This window comes from Bufo gargarizans, unplaced genomic scaffold (assembly GCF_014858855.1).
Source record: "Bufo gargarizans isolate SCDJY-AF-19 unplaced genomic scaffold, ASM1485885v1 original_scaffold_2153_pilon, whole genome shotgun sequence".
Classification (NCBI taxonomy): Eukaryota; Metazoa; Chordata; class Amphibia; order Anura; family Bufonidae; genus Bufo; species Bufo gargarizans.
Window position 1 is genome coordinate 156,570 of NW_025334665.1, and position 24,796 is coordinate 181,365.

General features: G+C 46.7%; 1 protein-coding gene across 1 annotated transcript in view; it reads left to right on the forward strand.

The window, feature by feature from the left end:
* The window catches only part of LOC122924036 (transcription elongation factor SPT6-like), a 55,830-nt gene extending 32,092 nt beyond the window's left edge, over window positions 1-23,738 (forward strand). Inside the window, exons 19-36 of the mRNA XM_044274952.1 lie at window positions 829-946; window positions 1,021-1,097; window positions 2,224-2,359; window positions 2,576-2,713; window positions 2,795-2,962; window positions 3,069-3,196; window positions 3,289-3,496; window positions 3,778-3,925; window positions 4,221-4,363; window positions 4,451-4,591; window positions 4,680-4,875; window positions 15,002-15,240; window positions 21,255-21,368; window positions 21,478-21,602; window positions 21,711-21,823; window positions 22,903-22,980; window positions 23,069-23,241; window positions 23,538-23,738. Of these exons, the coding sequence (XP_044130887.1) occupies window positions 829-946; window positions 1,021-1,097; window positions 2,224-2,359; window positions 2,576-2,713; window positions 2,795-2,962; window positions 3,069-3,196; window positions 3,289-3,496; window positions 3,778-3,925; window positions 4,221-4,363; window positions 4,451-4,591; window positions 4,680-4,875; window positions 15,002-15,240; window positions 21,255-21,368; window positions 21,478-21,602; window positions 21,711-21,823; window positions 22,903-22,980; window positions 23,069-23,241; window positions 23,538-23,738 (2,644 nt within the window). The remainder of the gene's footprint in view (window positions 1-828; window positions 947-1,020; window positions 1,098-2,223; window positions 2,360-2,575; window positions 2,714-2,794; window positions 2,963-3,068; window positions 3,197-3,288; window positions 3,497-3,777; window positions 3,926-4,220; window positions 4,364-4,450; window positions 4,592-4,679; window positions 4,876-15,001; window positions 15,241-21,254; window positions 21,369-21,477; window positions 21,603-21,710; window positions 21,824-22,902; window positions 22,981-23,068; window positions 23,242-23,537) is intronic.
* The last annotated feature ends 1,058 nt before the right edge of the window (window positions 23,739-24,796 follow it).

The following is a 24,796-nucleotide window of genomic DNA, read 5'->3' on the forward strand; positions in this document are numbered from 1 at the left end:
TCCCTATCACAGCTCAGGAGGCGTGTCTCAGCGCTCCCTATCACAGCTCAGGAGGCGTGTCTCAGCGCTCCCTATCACAGCTCAGGAGGCGTGTCTCAGCGCTCCCTATCACAGCTCAGGAGGCGTGTCTCAGCGCTCCCTATCACAGCTCAGGAGGCGTGTCTCAGCGCTCCCTATCACAGCTCAGGAGGCGTGTCTCAGCGCTCCCTATCACAGCTCAGGAGGCGTGTCTCAGCGCTCCCTATCACAGCTCAGGAGGCGTGTCTCAGCGCTCCCTATCACAGCTCAGGAGGCGTGTCTCAGCGCTCCCTATCACAGCTCAGGAGGCGTGTCTCAGCGCTCCCTATCACAGCTCAGGAGGCGTGTCTCAGCGCTCCCTATCACAGCTCAGGAGGCGTGTCTCAGCGCTCCCTATCACAGCTCAGGAGGCAGTTGAAGGATGAAACTGAGCATTTGCGGCCATCTCGGTGAGCAGGACAAAGAAATAAGAAAAAACAAACAGCAGGAGGAGCTATACAGATATATTTTATTGAATAGCTCAGTGGCTATTCTGAATTTTTAATTACATACAATTACCAAAGAATTCAGATCCAGGTGCTGATTTGAAAACTGTAGAATATTTTTCGTAGGACAACCCCTTTAAAGAAAATTGAAAAAGTATCCTCTACCGGACAAATGTGTCATGAGTAGAGATCAGCATTAATGCCCATGAGACTGAGAGCATACAAACATTATACTGGTAATTCTGAATCTTTTATGTAGATTTGTTGCAGATAGAGCTATGGTTCTATGATGTACCAAATATTGGTGCAATTTTTTCCTTTATAGAGATCACCCTGTGTTTTGCTCCCTGATTAATGGAGAGGGTGAAGTGACAGACTTCTTGCGCCTGCCGTACTTTACCAAAAGAAAGAACGCATGGAGGGAAGATGAAAGAGAGAGGAAGGTCAGTCCTAATGTCATATTCATCATGCCCTTTAACTAAAGTGAAACACTGACGTTTACCGTTACTTCTCATAGACTCAAGACATGGAGACGCTTAAAAAGTTTTTGCTAAGCAAGAAACCTCATGTGGTTGCCATAGCTGGTGAAAATAGGTATGTTCTCTAATTAGCTACTTTTGTAATACATATACTTTTTAAGTGGATATGGTCCATATCTTGTGTTTTCCTCTTTTCCCCTATTGTGAGATGCGTAATCTAGATAAACAATATTATGGTGGCGGCCATCTTGCCTGAGCTGTTCTTAACAGCCTTTGGAAAGTATTAAGAAAATTGCTTTTCGGCAGCCCCATGGGCCGTAGACACTGGTCATTGACTTCTATGGGAGAGTTTTCTAGGCATGCTCTGTGACCTGTGCAGAGGTCATTCAACGAAAGAATAGATAAACTGTGACAATCGCCTATTGTGAATGGTGGATCCTGCCTGTAATGTTATCATTCCTGTGTATAGATAAGCAGGTAACTGCAGTTACAGACCAAGAAGTGGCGCCTATTATTAGATTCAATGCAAAAACTTCAGGATTTTATGATTTTTGTTTCAATATAGATAGTGACATGGAAAATAATAAATGACCATCAGAAATTCTTTAAAAATGTTAAATATAGATTTAAGCAATAGGTCATTTTCTGATGACACATTTCCTTTTAGACCACGCTTTGAACAGCTCTCAGCACATGGGGGAGATGTGATCAGTGATTGTGTCAGTGTGCATTCAGAGATGGCTGTCAGTCACTGTTAGCTGTTCATGGGGGTAATCTTAATTTGAGAAAAGCAGCGATATGTATAAAATATTAATTTTACTGAGTCTCTTTCACACAGAACTATATATCAATCTGCTCAGCTCCGACTCGATAACATGCTGCCTGTAGATTGCGTTGAACTGTGGTGACAGGTCCTCTTTACCTCCTTGAATTGTGCAATACTTGGCATGTACGTTGCCACTCCTCTCAAATTCTGTGGGGCTGCCGAAGATAGCAGAGTATAGCACAAGCTGGCAGTCCCATAGGTTTTGAATGGAGTGGCACTGAGCATACTCGACCTCCACTCCCTTCAAGTGGGTCGGGAAGACCAGGTACTACCAGTCCCAGCTTTCAGGCAGGTTTTTTCATATAAGTGTTGGTTGTGGGTAAAACCTTTTAAAACTCTGTTGCTAGTCTCCATCACTGAGCTTTGAAAAATCTGTACATAGTTTCTTTATATTCTGGTGTTTTCCTTATTTCAGAGATGCGCAAATGATGGTTGATGATGTTAAACGCATTGTTCATGAGCTTGAGCAAGCCCAGCAGATGTCCTCTATTGGAGTGGAAATGGTGGACAATGAGTTGGCAGTGCTGTATATGAACAGCAAAAAATCTGAAGTAAGATATTATAACTCTACTGTGTAGAGATTGTGGTTCAATAAAAATATTACGTTTTTATTTCTTAAGAATTGTCGTTTTCTGTGTAGTAAATGTGTTAATCATATTTGCTATTTTTAATGTGGGCATTATTTGCCACTTCATATTTTAACCACTGAATCTCTTAGCTGATATGCTGGTATCCTGCATATAATTTTTATTTTATTTTTTTCACAGTGTGACTTCCGTGATTATCCTCCAATTTTACGCCAGGCAGTCTCCATAGCTCGACGCATTCAAGACGCGTTGATTGAGTTTTCTCAAGTCTGCAGCACTGATGAAGATATTTTGTGCCTGAAATTGCATCCATTACAAGTAAGCGTCAGTGTTTTTGTGCTGCCTAGTCATATAGAGCCCATTTTGTAATCTTAAATTATAATTCTTCTGTTATGCTAGGATCATGTAGTGAAAGAAGAACTGCTTAATGCCCTGTATTGCGAATTTATCAACCGAGTAAATGAGGTGGGAGTGGATGTCAATAGGGCCATTGCTCATCCATACACTCAGTCGCTCATTCAATACGTCTGCGGACTTGGACCCCGTAAAGGCACTCACCTGCTGAAGGCAAGTTGCTTTCTTCTGCTCTCATATTTCTGGAGCTGTCTTTTTATTCTTTGTTCTTCCTGCATTCACGAAGCTAAACTGATCTTAATGTCTTGGTGCTTTCCAGATCCTTAAGCAGAATAATACGCGGTTGGAAAATCGCACTCAGCTGGTTACTATGTGTCACATGGGTCCCAAAGTTTTCATCAACTGTGCTGGCTTCATTAAGATTGACACAAATTCTCTTGGTGACAGGTTAGTTTGGTCAAGTTGATGATGTAACACAGTACAGATCTGTTCTTAAATGTGAAGCCTAGTTCTTACCTTTGCTAATTTTATACATCTAGTACGGATTCCTACATTGAAGTCCTAGATGGCTCACGAGTGCATCCAGAAACTTATGAGTGGGCTCGAAAGATGGCAGTAGATGCCCTAGAGTATGATGAGTCGGCTGAAGATGCCAACCCTGCTGGAGCGCTAGAAGAGATTCTAGAAAATCCTGAAAGATTAAAAGATCTCGATCTGGATGCATTTGCAGAGGAACTTGAGAGACAGGTTTGTTTTATATAAATCTTAATTCTACATTTTTATTTTGCCTCTTAGGACATTTTATTGGCATAGACGTTGGTCCATATTAACTCATTACTATGTTAATGTTGGTGTTTTTTTTTTTTTTTTAACTGTACTAGATTTTGCAAATAAAGCTAAATAGCTGATATTTTATATGTTATAGGTGCCCCATTGCTCATGAGATAAATAATCTGGTTGTTGCTGCTTTTGCTGTTTTATGCTTTATTGCTTTTGCATATAAAAAAAAAAATCACATTTGTTTACAGGGCTATGGAGATAAACATATTACATTGTACGATATTCGTGCAGAGCTAAGCTGCAGATACAAAGACCTTAGGACTCTATACCGATCAGCCAACCCTGAAGAAGTATTCAACATGCTGACCAGGGAAACACCAGAGACTTTCTACATAGGTGATTATCCTAATTCAACTTGCAAAACCACTTATAGTAAAATTAAAATAAGACCTCATTCACACATGCATGGATCTTCATGGACCACGGTCCGTGAAAACCCACCCTGCCGAGTGCACAAGCGTGTCGTCATAGCAACCAATGATGCTGTGCTCTTAGCAGGACGGGTTTTCACGTATGTGTGAATGAGGCCTAACTGTGCATTTCCCCTTCAATTTTAGCTTTAGCTATAGTGTCCTGCCTTTACCTACATTATGTATGGAGTCTCATTAAGTTGCCACCATTGTTTTTGCAGGTAAACTTATCACCTGTAATGTGACTGGAATTGCCCACAGACGACCCCAAGGAGAAAGTTATGACCAAGCAATCAGGAATGACGAGACAGGTCTTTGGCAGTGTCCCTTCTGTCAGCAAGATAACTTTCCAGAGCTCAGTGAGGTAGATGGCGTAGATTTAAAAAATAAAATAAAAATCTAGCTGCTACTTAATTTATGAGGTAACGTGTTGATTTAATGTATGTTACAGGTATGGAATCATTTTGACAGTGGCTCCTGTCCTGGTCAAGCAGTTGGTGTTAAAACCAGGCTGGACAATGGTGTAACTGGCTTTATTCCAACCAAGTTTATCAGTGATAAAGTAGTGAAGCGGCCCGAAGAACGAGTAAAGGTACACTTTGCATATAAGATGTAGTAGTTTGCACCAGGTATGTTGTTTTGTCAGCATGAATGAGACACTAATGTTTGTTCCATTATAGGTGGGCATGACTGTCCATTGTCGAATAATGAAAATTAATATTGAGAAGTTCAGCGTGGACATGACTTGTCGTACATCTGATCTCATGGACAAAAACAATGAGTGGAAGTTACCCAAGGACACTTTTTATGACTTTGACACTGAGGCTGCACATCAAAAACAAGAGGAAGAGCTGAAGAAGAAGCAGCAGCGTACCAGTAAGTCATTAATAATGGGTTTCTGACTGTGTTTGAAGTGTATACCTTAATAGATGTGTTTTATGCCACATTTCGATATATTGTAGTTTGTTTGTTTTTTGTGAGTGTGCCAAGTTAACCTCCTGAGATTTTACTCTGTTGTATGATTTGGGTAGACCCCTTCCCAGAAGATATGCCCCCATTGAGCTGACCTGCTGCTGGAAATGAAACATTACAAAATGCTCACTGAAAAAAAAAAATGAACTCCCAGTTGAGCCCAGTCCTCCAGAGATAGAGCTTCTGCAGCTCTGTTAATTTAGGGTGAGGTGCCATGCAGGATCCTCATGTTGAATCTATATGCACTTACAGAATCTTTATAGTGAGAGTTATCTAACAAACGCATATGACTAGGGATGAGCGAACTCGAACTGTATAGTTCGGGTTCGTACCGAATTTTGGGGTGTCCGTGACACGGACCCGAACCCGGACATTTTCGTAAAAGTCCGGGTTCGGGTTCGGTGTTCGTCGCTTTCTTGGCGCTTTTGTGACGCTTTCTTGGCGCTTTTTGAAAGGCTGCAAAGCAGCCAATCAACAAGCGTCATACTACTTGCCCCAAGAGGCCATCACAGCCATGCCTACTATTGGCATGGCTGTGATTGGCCAGAGCACCATGTGACCCAGCCTCTATTTAAGCTGGAGTCACATAGCGCCGCCCGTCACTCTGCTCTGATTAGCGTAGGGAGAGGTTGCGGCTGCGACAGTAGGGCGAGATTAGGCAGATTAACTCCTCCAAAGGACTTGATTAACTGATCGATCTGCAGCTGTGGATCATTGAGCTGCTGATCCTCAATTGCTCACTGTTTTTAGGCTGCACAGACCGTTTGTCAGTCTCATTTTTCTGGGGTGATCGGCGGCCATTTTGTGTCTTGTGGTGCGCCAGCACAAGCTGCGACCAAGTGCATTTAACCCTCAATGGTGTGGTTGTTTTTTGGCTAAAGCCTACATCAGGGTGAAGCTGTCACACCAAGTGCATTTAACCAGCAATAGTCTGTTCATTTTTTGGCCATATACAAAATCAGGGGCAAGCTGCGCCTGTCACCAAGTGCATTTAACCCTCAATGGTGTGGTTGTTTTTTGGCTAAAGCCTACATCAGGGTGAAGCTGTGACACCAAGTGCATTTAACCAGCAATAGTCTGTTCATTTTTTGGCCATATACAAAATCAGGGGCAAGCTGCGCCTGTCACCAAGTGCATTTAACCCTCAATGGTGTGGTTGTTTTTTGGCTAAAGCCTACATCAGGGTGAAGCTGTCACACCAAGTGCATTTAACCAGCAATAGTCTGTTCATTTTTTGGCCATATACAAAATCAGGGGCAAGCTGCGCCTGTCACCAAGTGCATTTAACCCTCAATGGTGTGGTTGTTTTTTGGCTAAAGCCTACATCAGGGTGAAGCTGTCACACCAAGTGCATTTAACCAGCAATAGTCTGTTTATTTTTTGGCCATATCCCAGTCTAATTCTGTCACTAAATCCATACCGGTCACCCAGCGCCTAAATACTAGGCCTCAAATTTATATCCAGCTAAATCTGTCCCTAGTGCTGTAGCTGGGCGAGTTATTTAGTGTCCGTTCAAGCACATTTCTTGTTCTGGGTTGAAATACAATTCCCAATTTAGCAATTTCATAATTTAGTGGTTCCTGCTATATCAGAGCTATTTGGAATCTATCCCTAAAAGGGTATATAATATTGAAGGTGCACATTGGGTCATTCAGAATAACTTCACACACACCCGCTACTGTGTATTTCCAAGTCTAATTCTGTCACTAAACCCATACCTGTCACCCAGCGCCTAAATACTAGGCCTCAAATTTAAATCCCTCTAAATCTCTCGTTACCGCTGTACTGTTGTTGCTGGGCAAGATATTTAGTGTCCGTCAAAGCACATTTTTTGTTCTGGGTTGAAGTACAATTCCCAATTTAGCAATTTCATAATTTAGTGGTTTCTGCTATATCAGAGCTATTTGAAATCTATCCCTAAAAGGGTATATAATATTGAAGGTGCACATTGGGTCATTCAGAATAACTTCACACACACGCTTCTGTGCATTTCCAAGTCTAATTCTGTCACTAAATCCATACCGGTGACCCAGCGCCTAAATACTAGGCCTCAAATTTAAATCCCTCTAAATCTCTCGTTACCCACCGCTGTACTGTTGTTGCTGGGCAAGATATTTAGTGTCCGTCAAAGCACATTTTTTGTTCTGGGTTGAAGTACAATTCCCAATTTAGCAATTTCATAATTTAGTGGTTTCTGCTATATCAGAGCTATTTGAAATCTATCCCTAAAAGGGTATATAATATTGAAGGTGCACATAGGGTCATTCAGAATAACTTCACACACACGCTTCTGTGCATTTCCAAGTCTAATTCTGTCACTAAATCCATACCGGTGACCCAGCGCCTAAATACTAGGCCTCAAATTTAAATCCCTCTAAATCTCTCGTTACCCACCGCTGTACTGTTGTTGCTGGGCAAGATATTTAGTGTCCGTCAAAGCACATTTTTTGTTCTGGGTTGAAGTACAATTCCCAATTTAGCAATTTCATAATTTAGTGGTTTCTGCTATATCAGAGCTATTTGAAATCTATCCCTAAAAGGGTATATAATATTGAAGGTGCACATAGGGTCATTCAGAATAACTTCACACACACGCTTCTGTGCATTTCCAAGTCTAATTCTGTCACTAAATCCATACCGGTGACCCAGCGCCTAAATACTAGGCCTCAAATTTATATCCCGCTAAATCTCTCGTTACCGCTGTACTGTTGTTGCTGGGCAAGATATTTAGTGTCCGTCAAAGCACATTTTTTGTTCTGGGTTGAAGTACAATTCCCAATTTAGCAATTTCATAATTTAGTGGTTTCTGCTATATCAGAGCTATTTGAAATCTATCCCTAAAAGGGTATATAATATTGAAGGTGCACATAGGGTCATTCAGAATAACTTCACACACACGCTTCTGTGCATTTCCAAGTCTAATTCTGTCACTAAATCCATACCGGTGACCCAGCGCCTAAATACTAGGCCTCAAATTTAAATCCCTCTAAATCTCTCGTTACCGCTGTCCTGTTGTAGCTGGGAAAGTTATTTAGTGCCCGTCAAAGCACATTTTTTGTTCTGGGTTGAAGTACAATTCCCAATTTAGCAATTTCATAATTTAGTGGTTCCTGCTATATCAGAGCTATTTGAAATCTATCCCAAAAAGGGTATATAATATTCAAGGTGCACATTGGGTCATTCAGAATAACTTCACACACACGCTTCTGTGCATTTCCAAGTCTAATTCTGTCACTAAATCCATACCGGTCACCCAGCGCCTAAATACTAGGCCTCAAATTTAAATCCCTCTAAATCTCTCGTTACCGCTGTCCTGTTGTAGCTGGGAAAGTTATTTAGTGCCCGTCAAAGCACATTTTTTGTTCTGGGTTGAAGTACAATTCCCAATTTAGCAATTTCATAATTTAGTGGTTCCTGCTATATCAGAGCTATTTGAAATCTATCCCAAAAAGGGTATATAATATTCAAGGTGCACATTGGGTCATTCAGAATAACTTCACACACACGCTTCTGTGCATTTCCAAGTCTAATTCTGTCACTAAATCCATACCGGTCACCCAGCGCCTAAATACTAGGCCTCAAATTTAAATCCCTCTAAATCTCTCGTTACCCACCGCTGTACTGTTGTTGCTGGGCAAGATATTTAGTGTCCGTCAAAGCACATTTTTTGTTCTGGGTTGAAGTACAATTCCCAATTTAGCAATTTCATAATTTAGTGGTTTCTGCTATATCAGAGCTATTTGAAATCTATCCCTAAAAGGGTATATAATATTGAAGGTGCACATAGGGTCATTCAGAATAACTTCACACACACGCTTCTGTGCATTTCCAAGTCTAATTCTGTCACTAAATCCATACCGGTGACCCAGCGCCTAAATACTAGGCCTCAAATTTAAATCCCTCTAAATCTCTCGTTACCGCTGTCCTGTTGTAGCTGGGAAAGTTATTTAGTGCCCGTCAAAGCACATTTTTTGTTCTGGGTTGAAGTACAATTCCCAATTTAGCAATTTCATAATTTAGTGGTTTCTGCTATATCAGAGCTATTTGAAATCTATCCCTAAAAGGGTATATAATATTGAAGGTGCACATAGGGTCATTCAGAATAACTTCACACACACGCTTCTGTGCATTTCCAAGTCTAATTCTGTCACTAAATCCATACCGGTGACCCAGCGCCTAAATACTAGGCCTCAAATTTAAATCCCTCTAAATCTCTCGTTACCGCTGTACTGTTGTTGCTGGGCAAGATATTTAGTGTCCGTCAAAGCACATTTTTTGTTCTGGGTTGAAGTACAATTCCCAATTTAGCAATTTCATAATTTAGTGGTTTCTGCTATATCAGAGCTATTTGAAATCTATCCCTAAAAGGGTATATAATATTGAAGGTGCACATAGGGTCATTCAGAATAACTTCACACACACGCTTCTGTGCATTTCCAAGTCTAATTCTGTCACTAAATCCATACCGGTCACCCAGCGCCTAAATACTAGGCCTCAAATTTATATCCCGCTGAATTTGAATACAATACATTGGGCCAAATAATATATTTGTTGTTGTGGTGAACCATAACAATGAGAAAAACATCTAGTAAGGGACGCGGACGTGGACATGGTCGTGGTGGTGTTAGTGGACCCTCTGGTGCTGGGAGAGGACGTGGCCGTTCTGCCACATCCACACGTCCTAGTGTACCAACTACCTCAGGTCCCAGTAGCCGCCAGAATTTACAGCGATATATGGTGGGGCCCAATGCCGTTCTAAGGATGGTAAGGCCTGAGCAGGTACAGGCATTAGTCAATTGGGTGGCCGACAGTGGATCCAGCACGTTCACATTATCTCCCACCCAGTCTTCTGCAGAAAGCGCACAGATGGCGCCTGAAAACCAACCCCATCAGTCTGTCACATCACCCCCATGCATACCAGGGAAACTGTCTCAGCCTCAAGTTATGCAGCAGTCTCTTATGCTGTTTGAAGACTCCGCTGGCAGGGTTTCCCAAGGGCATCCACCTAGCCCTTCCCCAGCGGTGAAAGACATAGAATGCACTGACGCACAACCACTTATGTTTCCTGATGATGAGGACATGGGAATACCACCTCAGCATGTCTCTGATGATGACGAAACACAGGTGCCAACTGCTGCGTCTTTCTGCAGTGTGCAGACTGAACAGGAGGTCAGGGATCAAGACTGGGTGGAAGACGATGCAGGGGACGATGAGGTCCTAGACCCCACATGGAATGAAGGTCGTGCCACTGACTTTCACAGTTCGGAGGAAGAGGCAGTGGTGAGACCGAGCCAACAGCGTAGCAAAAGAGGGAGCAGTGGGCAAAAGCAGAACACCCGCCGCCAAGAGACTCCGCCTGCTACTGACCGCCGCCATCTGGGACCGAGCACCCCAAAGGCAGCTTCAAGGAGTTCCCTGGCATGGCACTTCTTCAAACAATGTGCTGACGACAAGACCCGAGTGGTTTGCACGCTGTGCCATCAGAGCCTGAAGCGAGGCATTAACGTTCTGAACCTGAGCACAACCTGCATGACCAGGCACCTGCATGCAAAGCATGAACTGCAGTGGAGTAAACACCTTAAAACCAAGGAAGTCACTCAGGCTCCCCCTGCTACCTCTTCTGCTGCTGCCGCCTCGGCCTATTCTGCTGCTGCCGCCTCGGCCTCTTCCTCCGCCTCTGGAGGAACGTTGGCACCTGCCGCCCAGCAAACAGGGGATGTACCACCAACACCACCACCACCACCTCCGTCACCAAGCGTCTCAACCATGTCACACGCCAGCGTTCAGCTCTCCATCTCACAAACATTTGATAGAAAGCGTAAATTCCCACCTAGCCACCCTCGATCCCTGGCCCTGAATGCCAGCATTTCTAAACTACTGGCCTATGAAATGCTGTCATTTAGGCTGGTGGACACAGACAGCTTCAAACAGCTCATGTCGCTTGCTGTCCCACAGTATGTTGTTCCCAGCCGGCACTACTTCTCCAAGAGAGCCGTGCCTTCCCTGCACAACCAAGTATCCGATAAAATCAAGTGTGCACTGCGCAACGCCATCTGTAGCAAGGTCCACCTAACCACAGATACGTGGACCAGTAAGCACGGCCAGGGACGCTATATCTCCCTAACTGCACACTGGGTAAATGTAGTGGCAGCTGGGCCCCAGGCGGAGAGCTGTTTGGCGCACGTCCTGCCGCCGCCAAGGATCGCAGGGCAACATTCTTTGCCTCCTGTTGCCACCTCCTCCTTCTCGGCTTCCTCCTCCTCTTCTTCCACCTGCTCATCCAGTCAGCCACACACCTTCACCACCAACTTCAGCACAGCCCGGGGTAAACGTCAGCAGGCCATTCTGAAACTCATATGTTTGGGGGACAGGCCCCACACCGCACAGGAGTTGTGGCGGGGTATTGAACAACAGACCGACGAGTGGTTGCTGCCGGTGAGCCTCAAGCCCGGCCTGGTGGTGTGTGATAATGGGCGAAATCTCGTTGCAGCTCTGGGACTAGCCAATTTGACGCACATCCCTTGCTTGGCGCATGTGCTGAATTTGGTGGTGCAGAAGTTCATTCACAACTACCCCGACATGTCAGAGCTGCTGCATAAAGTGCGGGCCGTCTGTTCGCGCTTCCGGCGTTCACATCCTGCCGCTGCTCGCCTGTCTGCGCTACAGCGTAACTTCGGCCTTCCCGCTCACCGCCTCATATGCGACGTGCCCACCAGGTGGAACTCCACCTTGCACATGCTGGACAGACTGTGCGAGCAGCAGCAGGCCATAGTGGAGTTTCAGCTGCAGCACGCACGGGTCAGTCGCACTACAGAACAGCACCACTTCACCACCAATGACTGGGCCTCCATGCGAGACCTGTGTGCCCTGTTGCGCTGTTTCGAGTACTCCACCAACATGGCCAGTGGCGATGACACCGTTATCAGCGTTACAATACCACTTCTATGTCTCCTTGAGAAAACACTTAGGGCGATGATGGAAGAGGAGGTGGCCCAGGAGGAGGAGGAGGAGGAGGAGGAAGAGGGGTCATTTTTAGCACTTTCAGGCCAGTCTCTTCGAAGTGACTCAGAGGGAGGTTTTTGGCAACAGCAGAGGCCAGGTACAAATGTGGCCAGCCAGGGCCCACTACTGGAGGACGAGGAGGACGAGGATGAGGAGGAGGTGGAGGAGGATGAGGATGAAGCATGGTCACAGCGGGGTGGCACCCAACGCAGCTCGGGTCCATCACTGGTGCGTGGCTGGGGGGAAAGGCAGGACGATGACGATACGCCTCCCACAGAGGACAGCTTGTCCTTACCCCTGGGCAGCCTGGCACACATGAGCGACTACATGCTGCAGTGCCTGCGCAACGACAGCAGAGTTGCCCACATTTTAACCTGTGCGGACTACTGGGTTGCCACCCTGCTGGATCCACGCTACAAAGACAATGTGCCCACCTTACTTCCTGCACTGGAGCGTGATAGGAAGATGCGCGAGTACAAGCGCACGTTGGTAGACGCGCTACTGAGAGCATTCCCAAATGTCACAGGGGAACAAGTGGAAGCCCAAGGCCAAGGCAGAGGAGGAGCAAGAGGTCGCCAAGGCAGCTGTGTCACGGCCAGCTCCTCTGAGGGCAGGGTTAGCATGGCAGAGATGTGGAAAACTTTTGTCAACACGCCACAGCTAACTGCACCACCACCTGATACGCAACGTGTTAGCAGGAGGCAACATTTCACTAACATGGTGGAACAGTACGTGTGCACACCCCTCCACGTACTGACTGATGGTTCGGCCCCATTCAACTTCTGGGTCTCTAAATTGTCCACGTGGCCAGAGCTAGCCTTTTATGCCTTGGAGGTGCTGGCCTGCCCGGCAGCCAGCGTTTTGTCTGAACGTGTATTCAGCACGGCAGGGGGCGTCATTACAGACAAACGCAGCCGCCTGTCTACAGCCAATGTGGACAAGCTGACGTTCATAAAAATGAACCAGGCATGGATCCCACAGGACCTGTCCGTCCCTTGTCCAGATTAGACATTAACTACCTCCCCATAACCATATATTATTGGACTCCAGGGCACTTCCTCATTCAATCCTATTTTTATTTTCATTTTACCATTATATTGCAAGGCTACCCAAAGTTGAATGAACCTCTCCTCTGCCTGTGTGCTAGGCCTAAATATATGCCAATGGATTGTTGCAGTGGTGGCTGACGTGAAGCCTCATTCTCTGCTATGACATGCAGACTGATTCTCTGGTGACATGAAGCCAGATCCTCTGTTACGGGACCTCTCTCCTCTGCCTGGGTGCTGGGCCTAAATTTATGAAAATGGACTGTTGCAGTGGTGGGTGACGTGAAGCCTGATTCTCTGCTATGACATGCAGACTGATTCTCTGGTGACATGAAGCCAGATCCTCTGTTACGGGACCTCTCTCCTCTGCCTGGGTGCTGGGCCTAAATTTATGAAAATGGACTGTTGCAGTGGTGGGTGACGTGAAGCCTCATTCTCTGCTATGACATGCAGACTGATTCTCTGCTGACATGAAGCCAGATTGTCTGTTACGGGACCTCTCTCCTCTGCCTGGGTGCTGGGCCTGAATTTATGACAATGGACTGTTGCAGTGGTGGCTGACGTGAAGCCTGATTCTCTGCTATGATATGAAGACTGATTCTCTGCTGACATGAAGCCAGATTGTCTGTTACGGGACCTCTCTCCTCTGCCTGGGTGCTGGGGCCTAAATATCTGAGAATGGACTGTTCCAGTGGTGGGTAACGGGAAGCCAGATTCTCTGCTATGATATGAAGACTGATTCTCTGCTGACATGAAGCCAGATTGTCTGTTACGGGACCTCTCTCCTCTGCCTGGGTGCTGGGCCTAAATTTATGAAAATGGACTATTACAGTGGTGGGTGACGTGAAGCCTGATTCTCTGCTATGACATGAAGACTGATTCTCTGCTGACATGAAGCCAGATTGTCTGTTACGGGACCTCTCTCCTCTGCCTGGGTGCCGGGGCCTAAATATCTGAGAATGGACTGTTCCAGTGGTGGGTGACGGGAAGCCAGATTCTCTGCTATGGAACCTCTCTCCAATTGATTTTGGTTAATTTTTATTTATTTAATTTTTATTTTAATTAATTTCCCTATCCACATTTGTTTGCAGGGGATTTACCTACATGTTGCTGCCTTTTGCAGCCCTCTAGCCCTTTCCTGGGCTGTTTTACAGCCGTTTTAGTGCCGAAAAGTTCGGGTCCCCATTGACTTCAATGGGGTTCGGGTTCGGGACGAAGTTCGGATCGGGTTCGGATCCCGAACCCGAACATTTCCGGGATGTTCGGCCGAACTTCTCGAACCCGAACATCCAGGTGTTCGCTCAACTCTACATATGACCCATTGAAAGGGAACTTGTCACGTTGAACAGATTGATATATAGTTCTATAGGAAAAGATTCAGTATAACTTGTATTTCATGCACTTTCTGGGCTTTGAAGTCCAGGAGGCAGTCCTATCAGTGATTGACAGCCTGCCGTCTGTGACTGTGTATACAGAGACAGCTCTGTCACTGATGGGACCGCCTCCTGGACTTCAAATCCTATAATGAGCAGAAATGTAAGTGTATGAAATACAAGTTATACTGAATCTTTTACTACAAATCTATATATGAATCTGCTCAGCTCCTCTTCTCTATAACATGCTGCCTGTAGATAGCAATTTCATTGTGACAGTATTATTATTTATTATTAAAGCGCCTATTCATTCCATAGCGCTGTACATATGAAAAGGGGTATACATGCATAATACAGACCATTGCACTAAGCATAAACAAGACGAGTTACAAACTGGTGCAGAAGGAAAGAGGGCCTTGCCTGTGAGGGCTTACAATGTAGATGTAGATATGTTGAATATTTGTTCTAGCAGTCTGAATGTAATGGAGTGGATAGCTTCTTGATCGTCCTTCCGGCACTTACTGCACGTCAAGTTAACAGCTCCTGAAAACTATAGTAGGAAAATTTCAGAAAATTGCTTTTAGTAATATTAAACCTTTTACCTTCCAGCTTACATCAAGCGAGTCATTGCACATCCATCTTTCCACAATATAAACTTTAAGCAAGCAGAGAAGATGATGGAGACAATGGATCAGGGCGATGTGATCATCCGACCAAGCAGTAAGGGAGAAAATCATCTAACCGTCACCTGGAAGGTCAGCGAGGGAATCTACCAACATGTGGATGTACGAGAGGAGGGGAAAGAAAATGCCTTCAGCTTGGGGTCCACGTTATGGATTAATACTGAGGTATGCTAAAGTAGTCCTAAAATACCACATGGTGTGATTACGGCCACTGTCACTTTTAAACACATGTGTAAATGACGCTGAGAACTATTAATTCTTACAGGGAGTTTCCCTCAAATGATATTGATGAGACCTATCCACAGGATAAGTCAAATAGTTCTCATGGGTTAGAGTGCCACTATTGTAGCCCTCACCTATGGGAGGAACAGGGACTTGCTGACATTAGGAAATTAAATGGAGAGGTGTATGTGGGAGTTATGGAAATGGAGGGCAAGACCAGTATGATCCCAATAGGTGGAGGGTACAGAGGAGGGATACCGTTTCATGTTAATTGTTAGAAATATTACTTTCTCATCCGTCTGGGTGACACGGGCATTGACCATGGGTATAGCTGTTGCCGCTAGGAGGCGGACACTAAGCGCACAAAGTGTAAGCTCCTCCCTCTTCAGCTATATCCCTTCCTACAGGGACCAAGCTAATCAGTTTTAGCTTAGTGTCTGTAGGAGGCAGACCTTCCTGCGTTGCAGGTCTGCTGATTTACTAAATTTGTGTCTTTTTTTCTGGCGGGAAGCTTCAGGCAGTCCGGGTAAAAACTGCCTGCACTCCCACCCAGGAGACGGAACACCAGGGGGGGTCACCCAAACCCTCTGCTCGTTCCCGCTCTAGAAGAAAAGGAGGACCAGAGGTCCCTGTAAAAACCTCTGTCTCCCACCAGCAAGCGCATCACCACAGCCGCCCCCAGTGAAAGTCCCCTCTGTTCCGGTGTAGCCGCAGGGGGGCCGCACACCGAAGGTGGTGATCTGGCTGGATTCGGGGGTGGGGGGGGGGGGTTAGAAGACGTCAGACAGGTGAGTAGGATCAGTGCTTCCCTCCAGTAACCCCCTCAGTACCACCTCCAGTGCCCCTTTCCTGGACCCCGGCCAGTATTCCCTCCTCCCCACGTGTGGACTTTGGCAGCAATCTCCTTTTTAAGGGTTAACATACCTTGGACGCTGCTGCAGCAAGGGGGTGGCTGCTTTCTTTGTACACTACGTACGTCTGCTGTGGCTTCCTGGGCTGACGGCGTCCTCTGGAGTGCACCGAGAGAGGAGGGGGCAGGGTTGTCCTGATGAAGCACCATTTCCTTTGTCGGCTTGATTCCGGGGCAACCGGTTCCATTATTATTCGAGGCCCCGGTTTTTGTGCGGCCTGCGACTGTAGGCTTCCCTGCTGTGGCCGGGGACACCGGCGTGGGGGCGTGGCATGAGAACGAGGGGCGTGGACGGGCGGAGGAGCAGGCAACGTTTTGGGGGGCGGGGCTTGTGTTCACCACGTCAGCGGCAGAGCAGTGGGAATTTGGGCTCCGTCCGCTTCTGGATTTTTAAGGCTCCTGGCAGGAAATAAGGGTCTGACCGGCGTTTGGAGAGACACAGGCTGGGTAAGTGTTTTGTCCTTTCTTGCTGGGCCTAACCTTCCCATTTGCCTCATTGGGGTGACAGGGGTGTCATGTCTAAACCCAGGTCCCGAAGCAGGTGGTCCCGTTGGTGCGTCATTTTGCCTGCTGTCATGTAGCGCAAAATTTCCATCCCCTCAGTCAGACTCCCTCTGCTTTGCGTGTGCTGCGCCGCCACCAAGCGGATGGGCTCCGGACCCGTTGCTTCCCGCTGCCCAACCTACGGAAGAACTGGAACAGGCGCATTCCCTGTCTAGGGTGGTATAGGATGTCTCCAATACCAACAAAGCTATTGTGGATATTTGTTGACAAGGCAGTCCTCTGACCGGTCCGGACTCCGGGGACCATGGGGCTCGTGCCCATCGCGGCCGCCCCACAAAACGGGCCAGAACTTCCTCCCCCAAAAGGGGTTCTGTTTCTCCCGTGTTCTCGGCCTCTCATCCTCCAGCTGAAGAGGCATGTTCCGAGGAGAGAGGGTCAGATGAAGATGTTGTTTCACCGGAGGGTCAGTCACCCAATTGAGACGTTGCAGGTTGAAGATCCAGTTCCGTCGTCTGCCAGCTCGGGGTTTTCCTTTTAGAAGGTCCCGTCGCTCGCACAAGTGTTTCCCCAACCACCAGGAGTTTGATTCCTCTCTCTCCAAGGAGTGGAATTTTCCAGCTATACGCTTTATGTTGCCAAAACGCTTTGACTAAGAAATGGTCAGCTCCACCTATAGAGGACCCGCCAGTTTCCTGCTTGGCTAAACATACTACCTTGCCAATGGCAGATCAAAGATAAGAAGCATTTGCAAAATATGCCTTTGAAGCGGTGGACACAGCGCTGCAGACGGTGTTTGCTTCTACATGGGTGAGCAAGGCTATGGGGGAGTGGGTAAATAACTTGAGTCTGGAGTCCCCTCAGAGGAACTTGCAGATGTGGCCCTGCAGCTCTTGCATGCCAGTACATATATTTGTGAAGCATCTTTGGACGCAGCCAATTTTATGGCTTACTAGTCAGCCCTATTGGTGGCTATTCTCTGTACCCTATGGCTTCAAAGCGGACCCTGACGGCCCTCCCATTTACCGGCAGCATACTTTGGTAAGCGCCTGGGTGAGATTATTTCGGACGCTACAGGTGTAAGAGCACCCATTTACCTCAGAACAGGGGGCGGTCTAATAAGGCATAAAAGCGGAAGCCTTTTTTTCGTCCCCTTCAGAGTTTTTCCGGCCCCAAGGGAGCGTGTGATAAGTCGGCCACAGACCAGAAGCGCAAGCCTTTCTTTAAGCCGCTACCTTCCTGGCATTCCCGTCATCAGGGCTTCAAGTCCTTTAATCCTAAGAGCTTCGCTGCATCACAGGCGGCTTCCGGCGCTGCCCGTTTGCATGGGCGGCCGGCTTCATGTGTTTTGGCATGTTTGGCTGGCTCACATCTCGGATGCGTGGGTGAAGGGAGGTCATTGTAGAGGGCTACAAGCTGGATTTTAAATCCTCCCCTCCGTCCCGTTTTTTTTTCGGTTGTCTCCACCGGCGTCTCCCGCAGCCGCAGGCAATTCACACACTGCTGCAGCAAGGTGTGATTGTTCTGGTTCCTGCGCAAGACCGCTTTCAGGGGTTTTACTCCAATCTCTTTGTGGTTCCCAAAAAAGAGGGGACGGTCCATCCCGTTGTAGCCCTCAATGTGCTCAACCGTTTCCTTCGTGTCCGCAGATTCCGGGTGGCGTCAATGAGGTCGGTCATTGCGTCCATGGAACCAGGGAAGTACCTGTCCTCGATAGACATCAAGGACGCTTATCTTCACGTGCACATATGCGTCAGTCATCAAAGGTTTCTCCAGTTCACAGTGTAGCCCTCCCGTTCGGCCTGGCCATGGCTCCCAGGGTCTTTAGGAAGGTTCTGGCGGCAGTCATTGCCCTGCTCCATGCCAGGGGGATCGTGGCGATTCCTTACTTAGACGACATCTTGGTAAAGGGTCCGTTGTTCCAAGGGACGGCAGACAAGCCTGAGTGCATAGTCCTGGAAACCCTGGAGAGCTTTGGATGGATCGTGAACAGACAAAAGTCTTTTCTTCATCCATCGCAGCAATTGACTTATCTGGACATGGTACTAAACACTTGTCAGGCCAAGGTGTTCTTGCATCCGGAAAAACTATCCGCTCTCAATCTTCAGATTCGCTCATTGTTGCGGCCAGCTCCGGTCGCTGCATGCGGGCTCTGGGGCACATGGTTTCTACCTTCGAAGCAGTTCCCTATGCTTAGTTCCATACCAGAGCACTTCAGCACAAGCCATTCTGTCCAGCTGGGATCGCTTCCCAGACTCCTTTAAATCGGCCGATGCGTCTCCTTGCCCCAGTGCGCCAGGCCCTCAATGGTGGATGGCCTCTCCGATGTTGACATCGGGGCGTTCATTTCTCCCTCTCCGTTGGCGGGTGTTAACATCGGACGCAAGCCTCAGGGGTTGGGGGGGGGGGGGGGTGGGGGAGTGTTGGAAAATCTCTTGGTCCAGGGGGTTTGGTCATGCGAGGAGCGCTCCCTTTCAATCAATGTTCTGGAGTTGAGGGTGATTCGGCTCTCTGCAACACTGGGCCGACCATTTCAGGGGTTGTCCGGTGCGGGTGCAGTCCGACAACTCCACGGCGGTGGCATACATCAATCACCAGGGTGGCACCCGGAGCCCGACAGTCATAGAGGAGACGGCGCTGATTTTCAACTGGGCGGAGAAACTGGTTCCGGCGCTATCGGCAATTCACATTCCAGACATAGACAACTGGATCGCGGACTTTCTCAGCCGGGAGCGTCTCGATCCCGGCGACTGGGTCACTTGCAGGTCTTTCGGGACATCTGCGAGAGGTGGGTTCAGCCGGATGTGAATCTCATGGTGCAACAACAAGGTCGAGGACTTCATCTCGCGGTTCAGGGACACCATGGCCGTGGCATGCGACACACTGGTGATGCCGTGGAGTCTGTTCACGTTTCCTTATGTGTTCCTACCGCTTCCTCTCATTCTCTGTCTTCTCCGGAAGATCTGCCTGTCATTCTCGTGGCCCCAGACGAACCTTGGCGTCTTTCTCTTCAGGAGGACCTGCGGTCGCAGGGGCCAATCTTCCACCCGAATTTAGGGTCGCTACATTTAACGGCATGGCTGTTGAAGCCGTCGTACTGAAGGCTCAGGTTTTTTTTTTTTAATGCAGTGGTCCAGACTATGATTCGTGCCAGGAAGCCATCGTCTACCACCGGACTTGGAGGTCCTACTTTAGTTGGTTCGAGCGGAGACAGCTGTCTCCCGTTCTTTTTCTTTGCCGCGACTTTTCACTTTCCTGCGGTCAGGCATGGACTTGGGGCTGCCTCTCAGCTCTCTTAAAGGGCAAGTGTCGGCTCTCTATATTCTTTTTCAGCGAAATTTTGCTTCGCTTTCGGGACGTTCAAACTTTTACTGCAGGGGGTGGCACATGCTGCGCCCCTTCCATCCTCCATTGGATCATTGGGATCTTAATCTAGTGCTCAACACTCTCCAATCTTCTCCGTTTGAGCTTTTTCAGCTGGTGTCGCTGCGCTTCCTGACTTATAAGGTGGCTTTTTTGGTTGCAATTACTTCTGTCCGTAGAGTGTCGGAACTCCCGGCTCTGTCATGTCGGTCGCCCTTCCTGATCCTCCATCAGGATAAGGTGGTTCTTCTGCCTGTGCAGTCCTTCTTGCCGAAGTTGGTGTCAACATGCTATCTAAATGAAATTATTCTTCCTTCATTTTTTCCGGACCCGTCTCATCCTCGAGAACAGTCGCTCCATACTCTGGATCTGGTGTGTGCAGTGCGTATCTATCTGTCCCAGATGGCATCTTTCAGGCGGACGGATTCCCTGTTCGTGATTCCAGAGGGGCCGAGACAAGGGCTGGCAGCATCAAAGACTTCCATTTCCAGATGGATTCGTTTGGCTATCGTGGAAGCATACCGTGTTAAGGACAGGGCCCCGCCCTTCTGGGTGACTGCTCATTCGGCTCGGGCAGTGGGAGCCTCTTGGGCGATGCATCATGGGGCTTCTGCCCTTCAGGTGTGCAAGGCGGCAACCTGGTCGTCTTTGCATACTTTTTCTAAGTTTTACAGGGTGCACACCTCTACGCCTTAAAGAATCGTCAGAAGATGCAGAGTTTGCAAACAGCGGTTCTCTGGCAGGGGAGTTGTAGTTAAGCCCACCCTCAGGGACTTCTCTGGAACGTCCCATGGTCAATGCCTGTGTCCCCCAATGAGACGGAGGAGAACTAGATTTTTGTACTCGCCGTAAAATCTGTTTCTCTTCCGTTCATTGTTTATGGGCCTTTTCGGGGCTGTGTGGTTCTGGGTTTGTGCATAATGTGATTTTCTTATGTCTGGCTTCTCCTACTGCTTTTGCACTAAACTGATTTGGCTTTGTCCCTGTAGGAAGGGATATAGCTGAAGAGGGAGGAGCTCACACTTTGTGTGCTTAGTGTCTGCCTCCTAGCGGCAACAGCTATACCCATGGTCAATGTCTGTGTCCCCCAATGAACGGAAGAGAAACAGATTTTACGGGGAGTACAAAAATCTAGTTTAATAATGTGGCTGAAGTGTTGCCTTTTTCATATGATTTCCTGTAGGAATTTGAGGACTTGGATGAAATCATTGCTCGATTTGTCCAACCAATGGCTTCTTTTGCAAGAGATCTAACTAACCACAAGTACTACCAAGACTGCAACTTTGGAGACAAGAAGGTGAGTGTCATGAATGTAGGACCTGGTGACTTTTGCATGGATTTCAGAAACTATGCCCTAATGAATAATTTGTCATTATTAAAATTTTCTTTCTTTTGCGTATGTACAGAAACTAGAAGAGCTCTTAATAAAAACAAAGAAAGAAAAACCTACATTCATTCCATATTATATATCTGCCAGTAAAGAACTCCCTGGTAAATTTTTACTGGGATATCAGCCACGAGCAAAACCAAGGTAAGTGGCTTGTGGTTAACTAGAAACTTTTAAACTGTTGAAAATTAAACTAGAAATGCAGCCATTTTATGTTTTCAATTTTTTTAAAATATTTTTTTGGGGGCTTAGAGTGGAATATGTGACAGTAACACCTGAAGGCTTCAGATATCGGGGGCAAGTATTCTCAACAGTCAATGGACTTTTCAGGTGGTTTAAAGACCACTACCAGGATCCTGTACCAGGTAGGTTCTAATCACATTTTCTGTGAATGAATAAATCTATCTCTTCATGCTTCCAATGTATCGTTTAACCTGTGAATTGTCTGCTACAGACTAAATAGCTTGAAATTTGACCACCTCAAAACCAACAATTTTGTGTACCAAAAACCGCATGGCTTTACTGAGGGCACATCATGTTAAAGTAATCTTGATTTGTGTCATAAGTATTGGATGAAGGTGATGCTGGGGATGTCTGCAATCTGATTTTCATTAAAGCCTTTGATACAGTGCCACATAAAGAGTTGATGGATACATTATTGAAAATTGGACTTAATCCTTGTATAGTCCATTTGATTTGCAGTTGATGTATGGATACAGGAGACTAGAGGAAGAGACCTCGCCTACATTGATAAAATACCATCAGTCCAAAGAATGCTTTCAAAAATGGTGGTGGGCGTTACACATTATCAGTAAGATAAGAATTGAGCTATAATCAGTGTTTAGGAGGTCAGAGATGAGGAGCAGTCAGCTGAGCTGCCTGACGGAACATAGTGAAAATTCTGAGCCTGCTACTAGAGAAACTCAAGGCTTCACAAAGACAATGGTTCAACATTTAAAAAAAAAAAATGGACAAAATAAAAAAATGAGCACAATGCAATAATTAAAAATGCCCTCAAGGTGTACATATAGCCTTTAAAAAAACTTTGTATTGCCTAAAAGAAAGAAGGGAAACCAGTGACATGATCTAAAACTTTAAATATGTTAACGATTTCAATAAGGCTCAGAAGGGAAGTATTTTTTTTCCTAACAAACTTAACGTGAAAACAAGGGGACACAACCAGAAATTAGTGAGATGGGGAGGCACGCTCAGGAGAAGTAGTAGATACATGGAACAAACTTTGGAAAATCAACATACCTGTATAAAGAGTTTTATATACACATGAATTCAAAGAAAATAATATAAGAGCAGTCTAAATAGACAATTTGGTCTTTTACTGCCATTGTTTTTCTTTTAGTACGTATATATTGCATGTTATTGCTTTGAATTTAATCAGTAGGAACCAAGTATAATTAAAATGTATGACTATTTATTACTTTATCAGGTATCACGCCAAGTAGCAGCAGCAGAACAAGGACTCCGGCCTCCATGAGTGCCACCCCTGCCAATATTAATCTTGCAGGCAAGTTCCTATATTTGCCGTTTATTTTTTTTCTTTTATTTTTTCTTTCAAACCAACGTTTTTTGTCTTTTGTCGTTTTCTCCTCCAGATCTCACTCGTGCTGTCAATGCCTTGCCACAAAACATGACTTCGCAGATGTTTAATGCAATTGCTGCAGTCACAGGACAACATGGGCAAAACCCTAATGCCACCCCTGCCCAATGGGCATCCAGCCAGTATGGTTATGGTGGAGGCAGTGGTGGCGGGAGCAGTGCATATCATGTAAGTATCTAATAAGACTGGGTAGGCAACCTCCGGCACTCCAGCAGTTGTGAAACTGCAACTCCAAGCATGCATACCTGCTCTGCTCTTTTAAGAACTCACATAAAAATGAATGGAGCATGCTGGGAATTGTAGTTTCACAACAGCTGGAGTGCCGAAGGGTGCTGATCCCTGTTCTAAGACTACTTTCTTTATGACAATAACATTTCCGGTAATATATAATGTTAATATATAGTAGTCATGATATAATGCTATTTTTTGCTGTATTGAATAATATCTTTTGCCTGTTCTTTAAGGTGTTCACAACTCCCGCTCAGCAACCTGTGGCTACTCCTCTGATGACCCCAAGCTATTCCTATGCTACTCCTAGCCAGCCTATTGCTACACCACAGTACCATCAGCTGCCACCAAGTGCCACATCTACCCCAGCACCTACTCCACAATCCTCCCATTCACAAAGCAGTTCAAGCTCCCGACACAGGCAACAGTCTAAGTGAGTACAATATTTTTAATTACTGAGCAGCAGAAACTGGTGGCAAATGCTGGGTCACTTACCTTTTTGACCCAGTTGTTGATTTAACCACCTCCGGACCGCCTAACGCAGATGTGCGGTCCGGAGGTGGCAGCCCTGCGCACGACGACGCATATACGCGTCATCTCGCGAGGGCCGGGATTTCCTGTGAACGCGCGCACACAGGCGCGCGCGCTCACAGGAACGGAAGGTAAGCGAGTGGATCTCCAGCCTGCCAGCGGCGATCGCTCCCTGGCAGGCTGGAGATCCGAATTTTTTAACCCCTAACAGGTATATTAGACGCTGTTTTCACAACAGCGTCTAATATACCTCCTACCTGGTCCTCTGGTGGTCCCTTTTGTTAGGATCGACCACCAGAGGACTCAGGTAGGTCAGTCGCACCAAACCCTACACTACACCCCCCCGTCACTTATTAACCCCTTATAAACCCCTGATCACCCCATATAAACTCCCTGATCACCCCCCTGTCATTGATCACCGCCCTGTCATTGATCACCCCCCTGTCAGGCTCCGTTCAGACGTCCGTATGATTTTTACGGATACATGGATACATGGATCGGATCCGCAAAACACATGCGGACGTCTGAATGGAGCCTTACAGGGGGTGATCAATGACAGGCGGGTGATCACCCATATACACTCCCTGATCCACCCCCCTGTCATTGATAACCCCCCTGTAAGGCTCCATTCAGACGTTCGCATGCGTTTTGTGGATCCGATCCATGTATCCATGGATCCGTAAAAAATCATGCGGATGTCTGAATGGAGCCTTACAGGGGGGGTGATCAGTGACAGGGGGGTGGTCACCCTGATTACCCTGATCACCCCCTGTCATTGATAACCCCCCTGTAAGGCTCCATTCAGACGTCCGCATGTGTTTTGTGGATCCGATCCATGTATCCATGGATCCGTAAAAAATCATGCGGATGTCTGAATGGAGCCTTACAGGGGGGGTGATCAGTGACAGGGGGGTGATCAGGGAGTCTATATGGGTGATCACCCCCCTGTCATTGATCACCCCCC